Source organism: Opisthocomus hoazin, chromosome 6 (assembly GCF_030867145.1).
Source record: "Opisthocomus hoazin isolate bOpiHoa1 chromosome 6, bOpiHoa1.hap1, whole genome shotgun sequence".
In the NCBI taxonomy this organism is placed as follows: Eukaryota; Metazoa; Chordata; class Aves; order Opisthocomiformes; family Opisthocomidae; genus Opisthocomus; species Opisthocomus hoazin.
Genome location: NC_134419.1, coordinates 53,043,698 through 53,067,296, shown reverse-complemented (window position 1 = coordinate 53,067,296; position 23,599 = coordinate 53,043,698). Strand labels below are relative to the sequence as shown.

The 23,599-nt window shown below is 37.7% G+C and overlaps 1 protein-coding gene and 1 long non-coding RNA gene across 4 annotated transcripts in view; one reads left to right on the top strand and one right to left on the bottom strand.

Moving 5' to 3' along the window:
- Positions 1-7,993, top strand: part of LOC142361621 (uncharacterized) — a 60,744-nt gene extending 52,751 nt beyond the window's left edge. The window contains exons 2-4 of the long non-coding RNA XR_012764266.1: positions 624-797; positions 3,687-3,806; positions 7,305-7,993. This is a non-coding gene — a long non-coding RNA (uncharacterized LOC142361621). The remainder of the gene's footprint in view (positions 1-623; positions 798-3,686; positions 3,807-7,304) is intronic.
- The window catches only part of MYPN (myopalladin), a 78,763-nt gene that overhangs the window by 37,081 nt on the left and 18,083 nt on the right, over positions 1-23,599 (bottom strand). For all 3 annotated transcript variants that reach the window (XM_075423108.1, XM_009944425.2, XM_075423109.1), the window contains exons 2-4: positions 13,476-14,414; positions 3,666-3,841; positions 1,992-2,043 (exon numbers count right to left, since the gene is read on the bottom strand). In XM_075423108.1, the coding sequence (XP_075279223.1) occupies positions 1,992-2,043; positions 3,666-3,841; positions 13,476-14,413 (1,166 nt within the window). In that variant the 5' untranslated portion in view covers position 14,414. The remainder of the gene's footprint in view (positions 1-1,991; positions 2,044-3,665; positions 3,842-13,475; positions 14,415-23,599) is intronic.

The window sequence follows — 23,599 nt, the reverse complement described above, 5'->3', positions numbered from 1 at the left end:
ATAAGAATCAGGCTGCGTATCTTGCCACTCTAAACTCTCATACTTAGTTCAGTTACACCAAATGTAATAAATGGCATGGATGAACCCAATTGTGGCTTGAAAGCTGCTGTTACCAGGTCTGAGCAGCATGACAGTGATGGTGGTTTCTCAGAGGACAGTGCCGGTTTCTCTTGCACTGCTCCCTGAGCTTGTATGAAGATTTGGGCCTATATGGTAATGAAAATACTGTGGTCTGCTTGGATACAGATTCAATAATTTACTGCTGAAAAATAAAAAAAGAGATGTATGCTTTCTGACCAACTTATCATGCAATTTTGGTAGTGTACAGGTTGGCACCTCTTCACTTCTAGGTTGTTTCTGTATGAAATTGAAAGAGTTGATCCTATTTATTTATATTGGTAAGTAAAATAATGCAGACACTGAAGAGATGTTCTTTTTATTCAGTTTGAGGTATGCGCTGGCTTCTCTGGAATGTACCACAGGTGCCCCCAGGAAAGCCAGCCTGCAAACCAGAGGCAGCCTTACTCAGGTTAAACATATAGTTGTTGTGATCACTGATTTCTCTTTTGAAATTTTGAACTTTTTTTTGCACCTGTTCTCATATTAATTCCCTTTAATTACAGATGTTCAGATTCATGTGACAATAGCTGGAAGCTAAGCAGAAATAAGGACACTCTGGTCATACCCAAACCTGATCTTTCATAATTCTGTCATTTGAGGACATCCCACTACGATGTCAGAGCAGCATTCTTTTTTTCCTAAGAAATACAGAATGCAATACATCACAATTTAATGAGGTAAGAAACTTAGAGATGCCATCAAGTGATCAGGATCATGGTCAACACTACATTAACACCTAACGAGATGAGTAAGAAAAAACATTATGTCTGACACATTTGGAAAAGTCTGAGCTAGAACTATGAAAAACTTAGCAATTTGTCCCAAAACCTTTGAGATCTCCTTGGTGTTAATTTTATATTAAACCCTTACATTTATCAAAGTCCATAAACCAATCCAATCTGGAGTCTTTTATGACTTTGGAGTAAAAATCACCTGAGACAGGATTTTCTGTCAGCCTGAGGTCTGCAGTCAAACACAATGCAGTCTTTTGTATTGTATTTGCATTTTAAAAGAAAACGACACTTGTAATGAGTATAACTCTCCTTAGTAAATAATGGAAAAAAACCCAGGGTGCATAAGTCTGTCTGATTAAAATTTCCTCTTTATGAAGCACTGGTTGCTTTTGGGGTTGAATTAATGCGTACAAAGGAGTTCAAAATAAAAGAGTTATTATTTTAGTTTTCAACCAGTCTGACTCCCTTTCCAGGTAATAGAAGGACTTTGATTCTGAAAGACTGTAGATTTTAACAGCATTGGATCAGGTTCCAAATACACAGGGAATGGATTTTATTTAGGAAATAAAATTATTTCCCAGGTTTTAGATTACATCTGACACCTTTTCTTTCTTTTTATCATTAAGTAGTGTTTTCTACCCATTATTTCAGTTTACCCTAGTTCATATATATATATATATATTAATTTACCTATCTCAAAAGTAAATAATCTGTGTATATCCATCTTCTGCCAAAAACTTCATGACACACCATATTTTCATGTGAGAAATTTTAGTACGCTGTTTTTCCAAGTCAGATGCGTGAATCAGCATTTAAATTGGGTCTAGTCAAATGGCATTTGTTTTAGTAAATTAAAATTAGTAGCGTAATCTTTAAGGTAACATATTTCTTCTTATGTTTAATATTAGACCTTCAATTCTTAACATAAAGTGTAAGACACAGAAGCAAATTTTTTCCATGCTATTTGTAAAGAGAACAAATACACAAACGTATCCCAACCAAAACAATCCAACCAAATCCCAAACAGAAGCCTAATGTGTTAGAAGTTGCAAAATATTAATCGAAACTGAAATATCTGCACTTGTGGGGTTTTTTAACTGTAAGAAATACAGTAGATGTAGTTGATTTTAAACTTACTGATCCATTTCTTCTTTGACGATTTCACCTTCAGAGTCAGAAGAAGAGACTCCTGTGAAAATGAAAAAAAAATCGCTTAGCAGAGGGGTTTTTGGAGGAGTTTATCTATGAATGGTACCGACATTTATTCAGATTTTCTCTAAGGTTCTAAATTCTATGAAGTATAAAGTTTATAACCTTAGAATTCTGCGCATGCTAAGGTTGTGTATTATAAAGCTACGCTAAAACATAAGATCACATTGCAGTGGAAATGAATCAACATTGCATACCGTGTAAGATGCAGAACTGCTATTGACAGGCAGATTTGGGATGAGGTGCGACTGAAATGAGGAAAACAGCATCCAAGAGTGAATGTATACATGGGTCTTCCTCAGGTTCTATTTGAAATGCTACTGGTATGATTAGTCTGTAATTGCTGTCGTGAATCAAGTAAGAGCTTTTTTTTTTCCTCAGCCACCTGATAGTACCAGTTTAAAAAAAAAAAAGGGGGGGGGGGGGAAGAGAGAGACCTGGAATCATAGCTAATGTTCTTAAACTAGTGCCTTGTAGCACAGTTTGGAGAACATATTAGCTCAGTTTACTAACAGCTGTCTTACTGAGCCATTTTACACTGGTGATTCAGCCTTCACTGCATTTGGAATTTGCATTTTCTTTGTGGTTCCTGCCAGTGAGCATCTCCATCAGCCATGGCTTCCGTCCAACATCCAGTGAGCTAGGTAAAAGCCGGCCTTGGCCCCAATCTCAAGACCTGGTAAATCACTGCCAAGCACAGACATCTCCCATTAATGTCAGGGGCAGTGCAGATAGAAACTAAAAAAGGATTCGTCCTTTCACTGTCAGATTAGAGACATGAAAGCAGAATATCAGTAGAGCAAAATAATCCTTGTATTAAGTAGGGTAGGTGCTTTAATTTATGAATAGTCCCACTGTTGCTAGTGATGGTACTCATAGTATGTTTCTCTGACTGAGAAATGGAAAAAAGACAAAAGGAAAAAAAAAGTTCTATGTGTTTATTGTAAATTTGTAATCCTGCTAGCACAATGATGGATGCAATATAAAACCTTACCCAAAAAAGTGTTAAAAAGAAATATAATGAATAGATATCTCTTAAACCAGGTAGGATAGATTAAAAAGCATAAGAAGAAAGAAAAGAAAATAGACCTAAATCTGCAGATGTGTATTCTGTTTTATTTACAGCATCTATTGTGCAAGTAAGATATCAAATTGCTGGCATGTTTATTTTGGTTACAAGGTCCCAATAACTGGTTAGGATGAAGCTATCCCACGTTCAATTTGTAATAATGACTGTCGGGAAAAGGGATTAAGAAGAATTAGTTACAAAGTTTAGGTTCTTATATATCTGTAGAGTAACCACAGACAAAAAACATAAGATGGAATCAGAATCTGAGTATTTCTAGATTTCAATCTTGCAGTGAGATATAGAAAATCTCTGTGAAGCAACACAATAAAAGTATATGTAAAGGGCAGTCACTTGTCTGAAGGGTATTTTAGAGAGAAGTAATAAGTATGTTAATAACAACAAAAAGTGTTGACTCCCTGCTATGTATTTTTTGTGACAAATCTATTACACAGTTAACATGCAAAATGCATAATTGTATCTTACTATGTATGAGTAATTTCAACAACCAATTTCCACAACGATTCTAAGATTACCTTCTATGTAAATCTCTGCAGAAGTGGAGTCTGTTCCATAGATGTTTGAAGCAAAGCACGAGTAACGTCCTGTATCCTCCTCAAAAGCTTCAACAATAACCAAGGAGTGTTGATCACCTGTCTGGATAATTTGAATGTCTGGTGAGTTTTCAAGCTCCTTGCCTTCACAGTACCACCTGCAAGGCAAAAAATATTGTTAATAAATATTGTCATATATTTAAGACAACCTGTTTTTTATACGTGTATCACAAGGAAAGAGAAGAGATCTATTACAGTATAGAGGCACTTCCTTACAGGGGCATGACGAGTGAGTCAGCTGGACCTTGAATTCTTTTCTGCATCATATTGCTGTATTTCTCTTTTAAACCCAGCTACACACTGCATAATATATTGGGCTCTTTAGATACTTCACGCTCTCATCCTAAGGCATTCCTAAGTCCTTCAGTGTTCAGAAGGTTTGTTTCAGTAGAAAATGCAGAAACCCGAACAAAAGTAAAAGCAGCCCCTGAAAAGATGACTCCATAGGATGCATTAATGACAGTAGCCGTCAGCTCAGCCTGAGAGCTAGCAGGAGGGGAGAGAAAACCTGATTGCTACTGCTTGTTAATATGGAAAAGACAGAACAGAAAGAGAATAAGCAGGTGGGTTTGCAGAACCAGATTCAAATTTAATACAACAATCTAGGTTTCATAGAGAAGATGTAGTACTATGTATGGAATTATACTCAGAAATAGCTGTATTTTTAGATAACTAGCTACATTTGGAAAGCTAAACTAAGGTGCATTTATCTTCATAACTTTTCTCATAAATATAGATAGGTATAAAACTCCACAAAAATATTTGTATTTTGTGTTTATTGCTGCTTTCTTAACTATGTATAGTTGATTAATGCATCTTGTGCATGTATCAGTGGGGGCTGTCACACTGAGAACATTTTTTATTCAATTGATTTTTTAAAATGAATAATTGTTTCATTTATCTTTAAATGGTAAATTGTTAAAAGTACCTGCTAGCTTTTGAGTGCATAAAAGGCTATTAAAGCAATGACAAAGGTGTTTACTATTATACGTTACAGCAAATAAAATTAGTTGTGGAAAGGGTAAGGATAGGTTTTTGAGTAATAAATTGTAATGATTCATATTTACTCATACTGTAAGGTACTTTGTTACATTTCCATCTCAGGTAATTCAGAAAAACATTAATACATAGAATTGTTTAACCATTCAATTGTATCCACCGCTTGGAAGCACAACTTTTTACAACAGTTTGTGCAACAAATTGAGCATGAAGAAACCCCCAAATTAATATATTAGGAAAAAACACTCCTGTAAGACAGTCCATAACAATGGAAAACCAGAATTTAATAGAAGTATAATGTAGAATTGAAAAAAGAGCCTCAAAGGGACTATTAGATATGAAGGAGTACAGACCTGGAGCTTAAATGCTGATTACATAGCTAAGTAGTAAACCATGCGCTATTTGTTCACCATCAGTCCTAGCTGTCCAACATGGCTTTCTTAAAGTAGGCAGGGTATTCCCCAGTCCCCTTTGAGTTGCACGACTGTAATCTGTAGCTGTACAGTCAACCGACTTGAATGTACAGCTTGGAAAGTGTACAGGTCTGCCTGTTACAGAGGGAAGCTCCTGCACTGTAGAATGAATCATACTGCTTAGCACAATTTCCCCTTTTAGAAAGGCAAACCTTCATAGCTAGAGAGCTAGAACTTAAAATTCTTAGTTTGTGTCTACATCTGCTTGTTTATTCTCTTTTACAACCTCCGTTGTAACAAGAACTGAAAATGGGTCTAAGAAAATGACTTTTATGATTATGACATTTCCGATTGCAGTGGACAGTCATGTAGTAAATGTCATTGTGTTAAAAGAGCATTCCAGTAGGGTGTAAAATGTCCCAGCTCTCTTCCCTGACATTTCACAGCTGAAGTACAGCTTTGCTTCGCTAAAATGCATCAACATCCTTCTTGCAGGGTTTTACCAATGAGAAACTGGCACTGCTTTAAGCGGAGAAATTCAAGTGAAGTTACTCATTGCTCTTTCATTTGAGCCTTAGGGCTCTGGTAGACAAGCTCTTGCAGATCTGGCAGCAGTACTTTAAAATGTTAAAATCCTGATGCCGACTTCTTTGCTGGAGCTTTCTTACTCTGAAGCAAGGTTGTCAGGTTCAAATGTGTTCCCAGGCCAGGCTGTCCCGATACTGGTCTAAAGAAAATGGTTTTGTGCCAGGACACTAGACATGGGGATCTAGGATAACTGAACCATACAAATTCTCCTATATATCACTTTTGGTAAATGCTAGTAACCATAAAAGAAGGGACTGGGCAGTCAGGAGGCTACAGCTGCATCTTAAATTGCCACAGGTGTTTGCCTGAACTCAACGTGAGCCACAGTGTTAAGGGAGTATTCCCCTGTCCCTCTGCAGTTCGACATAGTTAATTTGCTAGGTTTTCTACCAATCTGGTGGGCAAAATGGGATGCTCAGAGGCATTTTCTGTCAGTGGACAATCTGCCTAGGACAACACTTCAGGATAGCTTTCAGCGGCAATTTATGCTACTTCTCAAACCTCAGCAGAATTTGTTTGAAGTGCTTCACGATACAGTGTAAACAGTGTTCTGGATATTAACCAAATCCATACAATATGCAGCACCTTTGGAAATGTAAGAGACAGCTGTCATCATTACAAAAGGGAGTAGTAACATCAGCACATATCCTAGGTTGCCAGGTGAGCTAGCACATGTAACAAGATAAATATTTAGTTAGTGGGTGTTCTGGCTCAGATTGCAAGTCCACCTAATCCAACATGCTGTCTTGACAGTGGCCAAAAGCAGACACTGGTCTTAAAATGATTATTTGCAAACTACCTATCTTAAAGGATTTTGCTGCTGTTGTTGCATTACCATTATTTTCCAGTAGATTAGTTTGTACGGTTCTTTACTAACATGTAGTTTGCACATCCAGCTTTTTATTTGTCATCTTTATTTTGAAAGAATTTGTTTACACTTCCATTCAAAATACATTTCCTTTAAAAATAATGATCTTTCTAGCTTCTTCTGATTGAGTTGTAGTGTTCATATTCCATCACAGTCCAGTCAGGAACCTTCAGATCCTCTAATACAAACCTCTTACAATGGAAGGAAAAGCTACCTCTATTTTAGACTTTGCCCATAATGACTTGCCCCAATCTGGTATTTTCCCCACTAATAATTAGATACGGTGGGGTTTTTTTGACTGGCTCCCAAGAAGTGCATATTACATTTGCTTTTCTGTTCAGTGTGATGTCCTTATAAACATGTAGATAGAAACACCATAGTTAGTAGTGGGGTCCTTGGTATCCAGAACACAAACATCTAGTTCCTGGGATAAAGGAACAACCCTACCACGAGTACGTAGAGGAAACATTTAGCAGTCCCAAGGGAGAAGTATGGTGATGTGCATTATGGGTTGATTGAAAAGGCCCTTTGAAACTGATTAGTGCCATTTTTAAGTTCCAAACCAGGAAATTGTACAAGATTCCTGTGATTCAAAAGGGGATTTTTTTTTTAAATTTTATGTACCATATGGTTTATTCTTCTGTTGTTTTCAACATTTGCAGTTGGTGATAATTGACAATGTCATATTTTCAGGAGGGAAGACCTAAGGTTCATGCACAGTTTTATGACTACAAGCAAAAATTGGGTATGTGAACGTACAAGTCACCTTTTAGGTGTGTAATTCATGTAGGCAACTGTGTTCTTTGAGAGCTGAGTCATGGCACTTACTCATGTCTTTTTATATACCTGCCTCATGCCTCTTCCTAATAATGTAGTCTTGTTTTAGCATGTTAGCTTTAGCAGATATGAAAAGCCATTCAAGAGAATAGCCACGTTCTAGAATTTGATCTCATTTTCAGCAGCATCTTTTCAGACCATTAAAATAACTTCTATAGTACAGTGATATTATATTTTTGTGTCCACTCAAACGTCGCTCCTCACTACCTTAAGTGACACATAAAGCAAACCACATTACACAAAATGCTGCGATATAATAGCCAGTAAGATAGAAGAACTCTTTGTGTTCCTACTGATCAGCTTTTCCAATTAACCTGTTGTGTTTGTGTAGAGATAAGTCTGCATTGCATGTCTGTGTGAGGCACAATTCTAATTTCCTATAAGCAAAATTAAATGCACCACATGAGCTATTTCTTCCAGTTATTTTAGTAGTATACTCCTTTAGTAGACTAAGACAGTGAAGCAGGATTAAAACTTTTTTTTTTTTTGCAGTTTTTTTTTTTTTCCTTTGACTAGTCCAAAAATTGCAATGTAAGTGATTTAAAACTTCAGGAATAAACTTCTGTTTCAAACCTGTGTTTAGTTCTCCTATGCAGTATGTTCTTTAGTCACTATTTTCACCATAATGTTAAAGTATTTTGAGATTAAGCCAAGAAAAGGAGCGTGCTACATGTTTGTTATGTCTTAGCAATGCTTGTAAATGAAAAACAATTCCCTCTTGTGAAATTAAGCTTTACGTAAATCTTTGGTATGGCCATATCTACTCCTTGCTTATTAATATATTTTTTTATTCTTATCATCAAAATGTTGTACGTGGTAGTAATGAAATGTCAGTTCCAAGAGGAGTTCTGACATTGAGATACGTGGCATGACTGGAGTAGCAATACTCTCTGTCACTGACATTTCATTCCTGCCATGAATTGTAATGATAGCTTCATCATACAAGGCAGGTTCACATTAAGCACAAGCAGTGTCATACGCTGTGCCAGATTCATCCTAGTTCTTAATCCATTGACTTGACTGGAGTTGCATGTGAGAGAACTTTGGCTCTCTAGGCTTTGAGCACTAAAACAGATAAATGTTTTCATTTGGTAGACAGGAAAAAAAATCTTAATCAATCCTACGTGACTTCAGTCTGTAAAATCTGTGATTAGATGCAGATCTAGTGTCCTTAAAGCAGCACTAAAATGCACATTTTAAGCTTTGTATGCCTATGTTGAAGAATGTTTTCATGGAAACCTTATGACATACAGCCTGTTTTTAGAACATCAAATCCTCATGACACTTCCAGGATAGCTGTGTATGCCAAACCATGCAATGTGATTCATAAGTAAAATTAACCTAGGAGTGATGTGCCAAACAGTTTGGAAAAATGCAGGCACTTCTGAACTTGAGGGAATAAGGAGTGCTCTCCTCTCAGAGAGGAGTGAATGTCACACCTATCATTACTCAACAAAAACAGATCTGTAGAAGGGAGCATGAGAAGGAGGTCATCAAAACCTTTAACACTTGGAAATATGCTACACAATTCTCTTAAATGCTTATTTCTAACCTGCAGCAGAGTCAGAGTAAAGTAATCAATCAGTAATTATAGAGTGCTCCTTAATTGTGAGCTAATGCTTGAGCTAGCTAGAGGCCCATATACTATAGTATCAATCTTTGTTCATCTATGTCACTGCATTCAGCTGATGACACTGAAAAATGGGTAATGTTTCACTGAAACTTCTTTCTAGATAAGTAGGTTTAACAAGATTCCTCTAACACATGGGCTGGTTACATTAAGGCTGAGCTATCTTAAAAAGCAGTTGGACTGGTCTATCTGTGTTCAGCCAAGCAGGATTTAGCTTTCCAAGTACTGATACTTCAAATCAGTCCCCAGTTCTTGCTCGACCATCCAGTTTTCTGTTCCTCAGCGAGCCCTCGTGTATGCCAGATAGTTACCTACCAAGCCTGTAAATTATACTGTTTTATCATTGCCAATGATATTTTGACCCTGATCCATTGTGAATGTCATTTACACCATTTTTTACATCATCAGTTTTGTTTTGTGCTGTCTTGCTTTCAAACGTGGTATCTGTCCATCATATTTTCCAGTCCTTTCCATTCCTGTGATCAGCTTCTTTCTAAATCTCCTGTCTCTAATTTCTCTCTTATAATCCCCATCACATCATTTTAACCATCTGATTGCTCCTAGTGTTGACTGAGAAACTACATTGCAGAGCTTGTTGAATCTTGTTCTTGTTTCACAATGTCCTGGGTTCCCACAGTAACACTTCTCCATTGTAAGTGTATATATTATAAGCATTGTAAGTAACTTGAGATTCCTTTCTGTGGTTAGGAAGCCCATTTTAAATCACAGGACACAGGCAAGCATGTATTAGCACACATTTGTCCAAAGGATGCTTGTTTCCTGAGCTTGGTCATTCAGCTAAGTTGAAGGAAGAAGAAATAATGCTTTAGAGCCAGTCAACATTAAGCTTGCTTTCATCAGTTGCCATCTTGCCAGTTAGTCCTTTCCTGGGACTACTGATTTTTGTACCTCTCTTGCGTATCTGTTAAAATTCTTCTCTCCTTGCCCAGCTCCACAGATGCTGAACTAACTCACCACAAACCTCAGAAAACTGTTGCCCTCAAAGCAAGACGGTTGCCAATTCTGAGCTCGGTGCTGGACAGAGTTCCACAACTATGGCCAACAAGATGCTTCCTTCACTGTTTTGGAAGCTTTGCACAGCTGATCAAAGATAAGCAGTATTTTTAGTGAAAAAACCCTGCGTTCTGATGGCCCTATGGTTAATGGAACACATACTCCGAAGTACATTGTATTTTCTGGTGTCCTTGTGCTGTAGCAGTGACTAAAAAGGCCATGATCACTGGCAGCACACGGATATTTATCACTCAGGCAAGTGCAATTTTTAACATCCTTTCTTAGTGTTACTCCTAAACACTGGTGGAGTTGAAAGAATCTTGAATGAACAGAACAAAATTTTTGTTAACAAACGATTATGATCAGGAAACTCTGTCCAAGCAGCTAACATTCCAAGCTTTGTTCTTAATACAGCATGTACATAGACACACAAAAATACAAGGCGGGAGAGTTCAAACTTACTTCCTTGTTATTTATCTTTTATTTGTTAGTTTAAATTATGAAACTGAAAACTGAGCCTGATCTTTTTCTTGAGCTTGACTGCTTGGGACTGGTTTTCCCTATGGGACTTCTTTGTGTCTGTCCCTACTTCCCTTGGGCTTGGGGCATCAGCATGTGAGTTCTGAACTTCTGTGTTAGCTCCTCTAAGACTCTAATCTGGCTACAAGCATAAGCCAGTAAACCAAGTGTCCATTTCTGTTTGGAGCAGTACAGTGCCTGACAGCAGTGTATTATCATTGGAAAAGTTTGATGGAGGCTTATTCAATAAAAATAGAGGAGTCAATACAGGAAGCTCCTGTATTGACTGTCATTCACATAAGTAGCTTATTATTTAAAATAAACAAAATCAAATGTTGAAAAAGAAATTTCAATGGAAAAACTTCAGTTTTGTTGGGACAAAAGTAGACTCAAGTTACAAAGATACCTGTCATCCAGTTCTGTGAAATCAAACAGTCCCTGAACTGGGTGCATAGGCATTCTGGCCATCCCTGGATACTCCATGGGATGAGTCATTGTTCCTGGGTTCTCTGATCTGCCCTTGTGAGGCTTCAGTGACTTTATAGTGTCAGCTTCTAATTCAGATAGTTGTTAAACGCCTAAACTTAGATGGCATGAACACCTTGTCAATTTTATGTATGTGTCAGTGGCATGGGCATGATGTGCTGTTACAAGGATGGTGTTGTGGCCTTCTGGAGAAATACATAAAGTTAACATTTTGCGCCAGAGTATACGTCTATAAACAAGCAATTCAGTGTTCACCTTTTCTGAATACAAAGAAAGACAGATTGAGTTCGTGTACAGGTCTATATAAATAAAATAAGATTATTTCAGTTGTTTTCTTTGTATTATAAACTATGAATGATGAGAGAAAAAAAAATATTTCTCATGTCCAGGGATCCTACTGACATTTTTAATATCAAAAAGATTTATCAAGGCAAGTGCTTGGAGAAATAAGTCTCAAAGTCTTTATATGCAAGAGAAGTCTTTACAGAGTATTGCTAATATCTAAGGGATTATGGTATTTCCTGTCTGTTTTCTGTCAAAACCCCCATATTTCTGGCACTGTTTTCTCTTTTTATCGGTCTCCTCTATGAACGTAATGGCTGAACACAATACAACATTTACAATGGCATAAGATCCACCAAGGTAATGCCTTGAAATTGTTAATTAAAGCAGTGAGTTTAGACATGAAGCACAGTAGAAAGCATATTCTTCCCAAACAAGCTATTTCCCCCAGCTTTAGAACAGATTTCTCTTCTGTAAGCAAATCATTTAGTCCTCTGGAAGGTCACATTCCTGTCAAGGACAAGAGACCCTGTGTGGCACCACAGGTCAAGGTCTTGTTGGGTCCTGGGAACCTACATGTTACTACTGAAGGCATTAGTGGGGCAAAATGGTCTGACAGTCACAGTTCAGGGATCCTATGAACTGGGTAACTTCTTGCCTTCCTGACAAGGTTGTCCGTAACAAGAGGATTCATTTGTAGATCCTTGTTCCTATGTACTTAAGAGTGCATAGTGAAAGCTTCTTTCTTCTGAAAAATTAGCAGCTGGTGTGCCAGAAATCCAAGGGACAGGAAGACAAAGATTCTTTACCGCAAAAATGTTTGGAGCTTCCATCTTTGGACATTGAGATAGTTTTCATTTGTTGCCTATTAGTTCAGTGAGAAAGGTGATAAAAGTTGTCGACTGCAGTAGAAGTGGTAGTAGTGCTGTGCTCAGCATTGTTGAAGTACGTAAGGAAGACAGTGAGCTGAGAGTTGTAAAAAGTGGACCATCTGTGAAGCTCAGAGTCCTTTAATTAGATGCTGAGGATGCAAATAGTTCTTTTCAATGTTTAGAAAAGCAACATAGATTTCTAAAATGCCTATAAAAGGATAGGCAACCATCTAGACTAAGGGTATCTATTTATGACACTGCAGATACTAGGATGCAAATATGTATAGTATGTCTCTAAAAGATGGATAGAGTTTTCCATTTTATTGGATTGGTCCAGTCCCAGCAAAGGAAATATAATTCCACCACTGTAAGTGGGAGGTAAATTTGACTAATGAGTTCTATATGAACAAATTTAGATTTAGAAATGCTGATGAGATCTAAGAATTTTCAAGATAAATTTAAAAGTTACAATAATCTGTTTCTCATTCCACTGATGTCATTGATGAATAAAGTGTAGCTTTTTCACATTTCCTTTCATCTCCAGTGATCTTTGCAAATGTTTCTTACTTAACTTTTAAAATCCTCGTAGATATAGGTGAAAACTGAAGCATCAGAAATAGGAGGCTAGTCACACATGAATAAGTATCAGTTAATAAGGGTGTCTTATACTTGATAAAACAGAAGTGTTTTTTGTAAGATCACGGCAGAATCATTGTCAGAATCTGAATTAGAACTGAGCTGCTCCTGGTTATTTGTATAATAACTTAAATGTACTGCTTTCCACTCTGTTCATGTGTGGATGTTTTTGATTTATAGGATACTATGTTCGTTAATCTCAAATACCTTCAGACATCAACCTGATGTATCACAGCCATTGGTGTTTTTAGCCAATTTACACAGTCAGTCTTGATTTCCATGAAAATAGCTAACATTTCTCACTAAGGACTTAGCACTTTCTTTTAATTATGGAAGTACAATATTTAAAAACAGATCTCTAAAATTCAAAGAAAGTAATGTGTCCCTAAATATGTCATCTTAAAATATAAGCAACCTTTCGTATGATTCAAAGAAAGGAATTTTTTTTTTCTTAATTGATTTTAATAACCAAGATCAAGAGGCTTTGGCTACAGATTACTGAAACATATGCATCAAAATATCTAGAAAGAGTAAGGTATACACCTACAATTACAGAAATACAAAATGACAAGTGCAGAATATGTTTACCTGACTTCAGGTGCTGGGATTCCTACCACAATGCAGTCCAATTGCACTTTGGTTCCTTCAGGAACTTCCCTGCTCTTCAGTTTTTGAGTAAAGCGTGGTGGTTGTCCAATAGGCTCATCAGAATATACAGATGCAGATTCTGACTCTGTTTTTAGCTCTACACTTGTTAATTGATTGATAGATTCCAAGTTTGCCGCCTGGTGATCATCTGTTTGTTCAAATGTTTTCTCTGCTTTGTTTTCCAAGTCTTGAGGTACTGGAATGGAAAGCCTTTCTCTGTTTTCTGATGTGCTAGATAGGTTGGAGCTACCTTTTTGGGCAGGCTTATTCTTAGAATCAGTTTTGCTCCTGTAGTTTTTGCATGTTCGGGGTCTTATTCTTTCAGAGTTGTGAGCTTTGAAAAGTGACGAGAGCTCCTCAATAAAATCTGCCGCCTTGTTTAGGAATTCCTTTTTTGATTCCGATTCAGAAGGGAGGTGATGTTTCTTTAGATCTTGAGTGCTCCCTTTGGAGCCCTTTCTGTTTCTGACATGGTCCTGACAAAAGTTGGAGCGCAGGCCATTGTCTGATGTTTTCAAAGCTGTAGACTGGGCCATTTGTTTGTGTTTTGCTGTGTTTTTCAGCTGATCTGGGGGATGCTGTGAATGTGCCTGAAGCTCATCCAGTTTAGTTTCCAGTGGATTCTGATCAATAGCTTGTCTTGCCAGATTTACACTTTCATCTAGCTCTTCTTGGCTCAAAAAGGCAGAAAGATCTGGAAGGTCGTCTTGGGCAGCTACCTCATCTGAATCACCAGAAGCGTTGCCATAATGGAAATTATGAGAAGCTGGTTCTGATCTGCTTCTTTCACTCTTGCCTTGATGCTTAGTTTCAGCTAAATAACTTTCTCTCAGAAGTTGAGATATTGAAGTTGAGGATTCTAAACTGTCGTCTTGCATGCTGCCAACGAAAAGCACAAATAGGACCACACCTTATCAATAGCAAATTTTTTGATTGCACAATTACAGGCTTCTGAAAAGCAGAACACAACATTTTCAAAGTGCATCTGTGTGCTGAATATTGATTTGTAAGTATGGCCTTGTTTTAAAGGCCTGCTTCTATACATACTGCTAGATACGATCGCCTTTATCCAGTAAAATCCATCTTTTATCACTTTCTCCCATTGGTAGCCTTACGTAGCTAAAGCAACTGCAAGCGTGGTAATTTATATTTTGTTCCAGGCAAAACTTCAACTACAGAGCAATTAACTGAGTTTCAATGTCAAATCTTTATCATTGCTGATGTGTGTTTCTTAGCTAAGAAACAATCTTGTCAGATAGATTAAATGCTGGGTATTTCAAGGACTGAAATTTGTGAGAGAATAATGGTACTTTTAAATTAAGTAAATTTAGCTTGAAAGACACTGGAGTAGTAAGTAAATGAACCCTCAAAAGCATTTGAGGTATAAGAGGAGGAAGGAGAAGGGGAGAGAAGAACGAAAATATTCTATAATGACAATTTTTCATTTAAAATTCTTAAAGATCTTGCATTATAGGAAGCAATAATGGTGCTAAATGTTCTATACCGTCTTAAATTAAGCATTATTTCTAATAAGCTCTTTAAAGTAAGTACAGAATTACGTCATTATTTGATACGAGCATAAAATGTACTACAGGCCTTTGAAAATCATTATCTTGGGTCATCCTAATTCTGAGAAAATGTACCACAGATGAGAAGACAGTATCAGAAAGCCCATGCTTAACCTGCATGCCTGATAAGCAAAGCTGAAGTATCCATTTTGATACTTCAATAAGTACTTCAGCATAATATTCTCCCTTTTATTTACACAAGAGCCATTATGAATGTAGAGGGATTCAGATATCCTATTAACACACTCATCTTAAGGTGGCTTAAATATGAAGAAAAATAAGACAAATATTCTTCACAACCTTTTGGAGAGCTGATACCTCACAGATACTGTAAGAAGTGCAAGACTATTTACTGAATCTGTCTCAGAATATGCAGTGCACAGTATTTCTCTCCTACTTCACTTACGGCCTGGCAAGTCTTATTGTGATGGTTTCAGATATTCCTACTCCAAGGTCTCTGATGTGTGGCACTGCAGAAGTTTCTGTTCCTGTCGTGGCATCAAGAGAAAGGACTGTGTATGCCCTTGCCTCAGCCATTTCCATTCATAGTCTTATGTGACAGCTTAAGCTGCCAGAGAAAGAGAAGAAAAGTAAAAAAGATACCTCTGCTGTGAAAGGCTTTCTACTCTGCTAGTGGGACAGTTGTTCCTGAAAAGGGGCTGGTAAAAAGCAAATGAGGTGGTAATATCTCATAGTGCTGCAGTGTTTCTTCCTGGAATGTGAGTGACAGCCGTTCTTCCTTATTTACAAAAAGGAAAGCTTCAATTTAAACAGTTTATATTCTTCTTCAATGAATGGACATAAAGCTATCATATTCTGATGTGCATTTTGAGACCTTAATCCCTCTGCCTGAGGCACAATTTGTTATATTGAAATTCTTTTTCTTATGTAAATATTTAGCATTTTAGATTTATTGCTTTTATTGTTTTATTTTGATAATATGAAACAAGCAAAATCAGTAATACAACAAAGGCACCCAATCAAAATATTGGTAAGTTTGCGCCTGTATGAAAAATGACAAGTAAAATACCATATAAATTATATGATTCTAAGCACCCAGTCTAGTCCCTGCAACTGAGCCAGGGTCTGCAATACTAATTGAACGCTTGGCATTAAATTATCTGGCGCAGTGTTTCAGTGAGGCTGTGGCACATAAGAGAACCTTAATTTGGGAAGCCCACAGGAGATAATGTAAACTGTTTCATGACTGGACAGAGTATGTAATTTAACCTCTTAAGAGAACAAAGAGGTCTCCGTGAGGCTTCAAGTTGCCACTCTATGGATACTGCTTTTGCTTGCTCAGCTTTTACTTCTTAAACAGCTGTGTAACCTAACTGAAGCTGAACGTGTTTAAGGGGTTATATTATCTTGTTTAGGATAGCATACTGTGTGCTGTAAAGGTCACAGCTAAAGCTACAGTTTCAACTCTGAAGAGTTTAAATACATTCTAACATAAAGAGTTTACAGCCTGGAAGACAAACACTGCACGTGAATGAACTGCAGACCTAGAATATAGCTGTAACATAGGGCACATTTGCTTTAGACCTCCTCCCCATGTGCTGCCTTCTCTCTTAAAAACAGAAGTGAAAAACCAGAGCCACAACCAGCTCTTTTCTCTGCACCGTGCAGCTGGCTTAGCCTGCAAAAAGAGACCAGCGTGTGCTTTCAGTGGGATGTCATAGAAGGTACAGTCTCTCAGAATATCTCTGGAGGGGTGCAGCTCCACACTAACCTCTCTACATGTGGTTATGGCTACATTATAACATCCAGCTGTATGTATTTGTGTAGCTCTAGATGCTACAGCGGAAGGCTGTCTTTTACATGGTTGGAGAGGTATGTATTTTACATGCAAAATTTAGCTTGCTACATTTCTTCACCAGTCTTTCTGAAACTTTTCAGAATGGCACACCTTCATTTCATCTCAATGTCTGTAATCGTCGTCAGAGCTGAAAAAAGACAATGCAGGTCTTTAGCAAAAACAGGACACTCTAAGGAAGAAATGCAGGTAGGGAAATAATATTGTGCAATCAAAATCTACTGAAGTCAAGTGAAGTTAAAGAACTCCTGCAATAATTTTGTTGAGAAGGTATATGGAAATCATCTGACTAACTATTCAGGGTTTCATTTTCCTCTGTTGTATACATATTGCTTGATTTTCTCACTTAAGTGCTATGTCTGTTTCAACAGAGATTGTTCATCACAGTGCAGCTTTTCTGCAGATAACCATAGTAAAGTGATTGTTTGTTCAGTATGGTTATCTGAGACTTTGTTCTGGGTCTTGCATATCTTCTAGTCATCTTTTGAACAAAGCATTGAAACATGAAATAAATAATTTCTGCTAATGTGAGAAATAATTTCTGCTGATTCCCTTAAGGTGTACTACTGCAATATGACGAGATGCTCTCAAAGAAGAGGTGTTTAGATTGGCAAAATAGCTTTATAATTCTAGTTTGCAAAAAAGTACAGTAAAAAAGCCACTGTCTGATAGCAAAAGAAGGAAAATTTCATGCAAATTACTGCAAAATAACAAAATCAGGCATGCCTATACCTGGTGAAAATATAAAATGATAGAGGAAATTAAAGTAGTCAAATCAAAACTTCCATGTACTGATGGTTCATTTTGGCTAGCTGTTTATAATGCAGTTGTATAAAGCATCCTCCATTCAGATAACCAGGCTAGAAAGCCCAGCCATAGATGGAAGAGCAAAACCCACTTGTCTGTCACAGTCCTGAGTGAACATGTAGGAAGCAAAGGGACAATTTGCTGGTTCAGCCCTGTCACTGCCCCTCTGAGGGCAGCTGAGCAGATGTGAATGGGAGAAAACAAACTGTTCCCTAGCAAAGGAGCTGGAACAACTTTCTTCCTTCTGCCCATCAGAGCATAAGAGGTAGAAAGGAGCAGAGCGCTCCTTGTGTTGGGAAGCAAGATACGGAGGAGAGTGAATCTGATGCCAAATTCTTAGTCCTTAGAGAGCTGTCACTTTTCTTTAGAGCTCACCCAGGGTCAGAATATTATATCTAACTCCTCTCTATTTTCAGCTTGTGTAGAAGATAAGTTTTAATTCTGTTTTCAGTAAGGAAGAAATTAGGTACTAGTCAAATGTGGCACTTTGAGGCAGTGCTTGGCTACAGAAGTTTTAAGATATTTTGAATTTTGTGATCTTTCTAATGAAACAGAAAATGTTGAGTTTCAGCAAATGTTGCTGTGAGGCTACCAGACAATCCAGTTACAATTATTAATTATGCCTTGCTTATGCCTTGAGAGATGTCCAGTTTTGGGGTTTTTTTTTGTTTTTCTACAAGGAGTTATACTCTCCAAGGACTACAGAGGGCTGATGATTGGGGGAAGCACTGGGTAGGCTGAAGCCATTCAGATTTCACAGCCAGGGGAGAAGAGCTTTGGTTCAAATGAGACCAACCATACTGCCTCTGGTCTCTGGGCTAGATAGCGGTAAGGCTCAATATATTTCCTAAAATATCTATTAAACAATCTTTCTAGTGAGTGAAAACATATCACCAGAGGAACAATTATGCTACTACAGGTTTTATTAATGATAATTAATAATAGTTTAGCCTTTCTATAGCCAAAACTGGAATCTAAGCTCCAAAATGAAGATCTGGTCTTGACTCCAGTCTTTCTTCTTTGCCTGACTTTCTGGATTGTTTAGACTGAGATGTGGAATTGGCCTTGACAGGGCTTGAGCCTTCCCTTTAATTTTTCCTGATTGGGACTTTGGAACAAAAGTGTCTTTGTGGCTGCACAAAAACCATCCCATGGTGCCCAGTGTGCAGCGGCACAGAACGCTGGCACTGAGCGGCAGTGCATGGCACAGCGCTGCCATATCATCGTGGGGCTAGCAAAATGCATACAGTAATTGCAGATGTGTCTGTTGAGTGGATAACTGCAGATAACTTTGTTGATAACTCTGAGTAAGCAGTAAGAAAGACAAACTCTAGTAAAAAAACAGTAGACGGCAATCTGTGGTGTCAATGAAAGCACCAATAATTTTGCAGACTGTAAAAATCTGTCTCATAATGAACCAGTGTCAAGGGGAGGAATTGCAATGCTAGTTACAAATAATAGCCCTCAACAGGTGTTATTTAGGATTGAAAATGGGATGCCTGACCCCAGCAGTCAGCAGTTCTCTACTCTTGGCTGGTTCATTACCTACATCACCAAACAAGTGCATCACATTTTTTGCTTTCCTGGGACACTAACAGCAGTGACCTTGGGCACCTGTTATCTTGAGAGGCATCAGAGAATGTCATGAACAAAACTGACTGCATGAACTTCTTTAGCCTACTAATTCAGTTTCCACCAGCCAACTAATTGCACAAGCTTTCTGAGTTTCCAAGAGCCTATATTTATGGCAACGTTCTCTTATTAGCCAAGTGATCTCTAGGATAAAATATTCACAAAGGTGGAATTGTTTTGGCAGTGACTTGACCTGAAAATCCTTAGACAGAAGGCAGGAAAATCGCACCGCAGCAAGCTTGTGTAGTGTGACGCTGAACCCTTTCATGTCCTGTTGTAGAGTCTTGTTAGACTCATCGCTGAGTCATCACTGAAAGAAGCTGAGCTTTTGCTAAGAAAACAGCAGTAGGGAAATCTCAGTAAAACTGAAGGGAATCCCAGATATATCTGAGTGCAGAACCTCTGTTGTGTTTGGCAAGAGACAGCTTTGAATGCTTGATGCCCTGAAGATGTTTTTTTCAAACATTCCTTCACTTTACCATAATAGACATTATCTGCATATAGCAGATTTAATGCAAAAAGCATTTACACATGTTTTTTGGCCATCAGTTGTAGCTAAAAATGAGTAATTTTAGTCAGTACATATTGTTCCTGTCTAGCTTTTCAAGCTACGAGTACTTTAATTGAGACTGCTTTTGTATGAAACCTCGTATCAGAACAGTTAGCAAACTGCTCCTTCTTCCTCTGCACAGTGGCACCTTTGTGGCATTTACACAGCAAGGCTCTGGACCTGTATGCCCAGCATCCCTGTCCAGAAACTGGAAAGTTTAGCAGGTATTAGAGGCTATATCCTTTTCCATTTAATTTAATTGCACATAAATTGCATTTACCTGTACAATATTGAACACTGTCAGTTATATGAGTGTTTCAACTGTATGATTGCAGCTCTGAAAAACAAGCTAAGAGATAACACAAGCTATCTGTCTTGCAGACATTTAACGATCACAATCACATTCTTACGTCCTTGCAGGAATTCTCACTTAGCGGTTGCCATTGTCAGGGTTTCCGTTACTGCCTGTTGGCAAGCTGTAGCTGTGGCAGGGCAGACTTTGAGACTCCAGGCCCAGGAATGGTTAGGCTGGAGCAGAGGACTAAGGCTAGCAGTCTTGTGTGTGTTTGGGGGTGTGAATGTAAGATATTTTTAATAATTGTGTTTAGAAAGCTATGTACAAGAAGGTGGCTTACTTTTCTGTTTTAGACGCATGAGTAGCTTTGAATTCTATTCCTTGTAGTGAATCAAGAAATTCAGCTCACAAAACTCCCACTTCAAAGTAATGCAATTAAATAATGGAAAATAGGGAGAGAGCCTCCAAGCCCAGGAGCAGAACAGCTTCTGATAAAAACAAAGTCTCTTAAAGAACAAATAGGCTAAAGGTTATGTCCATGTTTAGGAAACATCCTACTACTTTACACATCTTTGTCAGTATAGTCTTTTTAATGTTCTAAGTATATATGGCATTTTCTTCTCTCTCTAATCTGTTTGTAAATTCTAGATCTTAAATCTCTCATTTGAATGCTAGTCTAAAAGAGGCTGGTAGCTGTTCCTTGCTTGCTGTTACATGATTTTGTAAATAGTGACAAGACTAGTGGTGGCGGTGTGTTAAGCATCTTCGTATACTGCTGCTCTTTGCTCTAATGTCAATGTCTGCTATTCAAGGGATTTTTTAATTGCTATTATAACTGATATGTGGCTACTACTGCTTCTGTTCAGAAAAATAAGTAGAATCAGCCCCTCTTCTGTAAATGAAACCTCTACTAGTCCAGCTTCTGCCCATAGGTACATTGCAGCATAGATCTTGAGCAACTTCACTTAAACTTGGCTGGGATTTACTTGAAGTATCTATGAACAGAATTACTAACTCCCACCTCACAGCCCATCTATTTGGAAATGCCACGCAGTTAAATTTTTTAAGTAGTTTTAAGGTAAAATGCAAAGTTTTCCTCTACAAACTTGAATCTTAGACCTTGAAAAGTGTTAGTTATGTGCAATTTTCTGTAAGGAAGGTAAAAGAGAGAAAGGAAGGGAGGAAAGGGAAGGAAAAAGGAAGAAAGAAGGGAAAAAAGGTAAATATAGAACATCCAATATTTAGAATTTTGGGGAAATTTCATTATTTTTAATAAATCTTTAATGGCTTGGGAGTTGAACAGTACCTCATCTTTTGAATGTTTGTGATAGTGGATTGGGGCCTTAACTGGTAAAACTAATTCTAAATTCTTTTTAAATTGAAATTGTTATCTGAATTTTCATTAGAAAGGGAATATAGAATTGAATTATCTATATATAGTTATATATAATCTATATTTAGTTTACAGTGAAGTAATAAATAATTTGAATTTACAGAGATATAATTTAACATGTGAATATTTTATGAACATTAGGTAGTAATATCAAACCACAAGCAAGTGATTTGAAGCTGCGAATATGTAAGAGTCTAGACTTCTGTAGCAGAGGATCTATCTAGACTGCTTTTTGTAGTGATATCGGTCTCCTCTAACACAGCTCTTTTACTCTTTTCTGGAGGTGTTCACCATTTCATCCACAGGCATTTGAATCAGACTCAAAGTGTACAAATGGTAAAGCCTTAAAAATACCTATTTTGCTTTTAGAGACTTTTAATGAGCTGTAAGAGCACCTATTTTGCAAGCAAATAGTGGTATTTTTTCTTCTGGTGCTAGAAATGTGAGAGGTGAAATGCGTTCTTCACTACCACTGTACTTCATCCCTGTATGTTTCTTCCCTTTCCTGTTGGCAGCATAATCACGCAGCCCACAACAGAAAAAAAAGTTTGGAATTCATCAGCTCAGGAATGGGATGGGATAAATCCTCTCTCCAAGTCATTCTGCAGAAGGCACTCGAGACCTGTGTGCACTTGGGAGTCATGCCTCAGTAATACACTAGTGAGCACCCTAAGCAGCATAAAATACTCAAACTCTTCTTCAAGGAAAAAGCACATTCAAAGCTCTCTAACTTTTCACCATTTGCTTTGTACTATCGTATAATGAGAAGAGCTTTTCCATTTTTTTTTTTTACTCTGATCACAAAAAGTTTTTATTTTATCATAATTAATATTGTCCCTTAGTAGTTCTCAAAATGAGAACTGAGACCTTTCTTACCCATGTCTCAAGTTCTGTTTGCCTCCTCAGTGAATCTGCTTGAACTGCAAGGTAAACAGTATCTTGAAGAAACTCCATATTAAGTCAAATTGAAACTGAAATAAATTTAATCTGATGTTTAAATTAGAAGGTCAAAAAGGAAAACCGGTGACGGCTGTCTTTGAGGCCTGCTTGGGATGCTTCTCCATCCTCCTCTCCCATTGACCTGTGAAGGCTGAGCCTCGGATGTCAGGCCAGCTCTGAGTGTAGTAGTGAGTAGTCAAATGCTTGTAATGTAGGACAAGTTTTTGTTGACTCAAGTAATGTATGCAGTCCAGTTTCCTTCAAGGATTGCCCATGTGAGAGATAGTTTATATAAGAGGCCCAAAAAGATACAGCAGAGGTCCACAATTTCGTGCTGAATGTACATGCAAAAGTCCTCAATGGAAAATATAACTAACAGGCAACAATATTCATTTATCCTGCTCCAAACACAGACACACCACTCTGCAAGCCTTTCAGGGCTAAAACTGCAAATCCACTTTCATGGGCTGTGACCCAAATGATTCAAACTAGGTAATTCGTATTATTCCTGCTAGCAGGATGTGTGAGCAGTGTAGAAACCCACAAATGCATGCGGTTGAGGACTACTGTAAAGTTTTAGTTTGGGACTGAAGCTACAGCTTAGCTCTCAGTATTAAGAAGGGATTTATGTATTGCATGAGCTCAATATGGACTGACAAATTACAGCACTGTGTAAGGTACTGTAATGAATATTTGCATGTCTTAAAACACTGAGCAAATGTCTTTATTCTACCCGTGTATGTAAGTGGTACTGATGTCAAGGGAATTGTGCACGTGTATCTGAAGACCAGACAATTGACTGCTTGTGTAGCCAGACTGAACAAGCACAAACTGGACAAAGAGCCCTGAAAAGCGGGGCTATACAAATTAGAAGGCATTTGCACATCTTTTTGTCTGGCAATTTAAAATTTGTGAGCTGTTTTGTATTGGAAATGAGATTCAGTTTTCATACAAATACTGGTCCCTAGTGAAAAAGGGAACTCAAGCCTTAAATTAGACACAAAAGAAATCTGGCTTGCATGTCTTCACCTAAGGTTTTTCCAATTCTACCTGTCTTTTTTCAC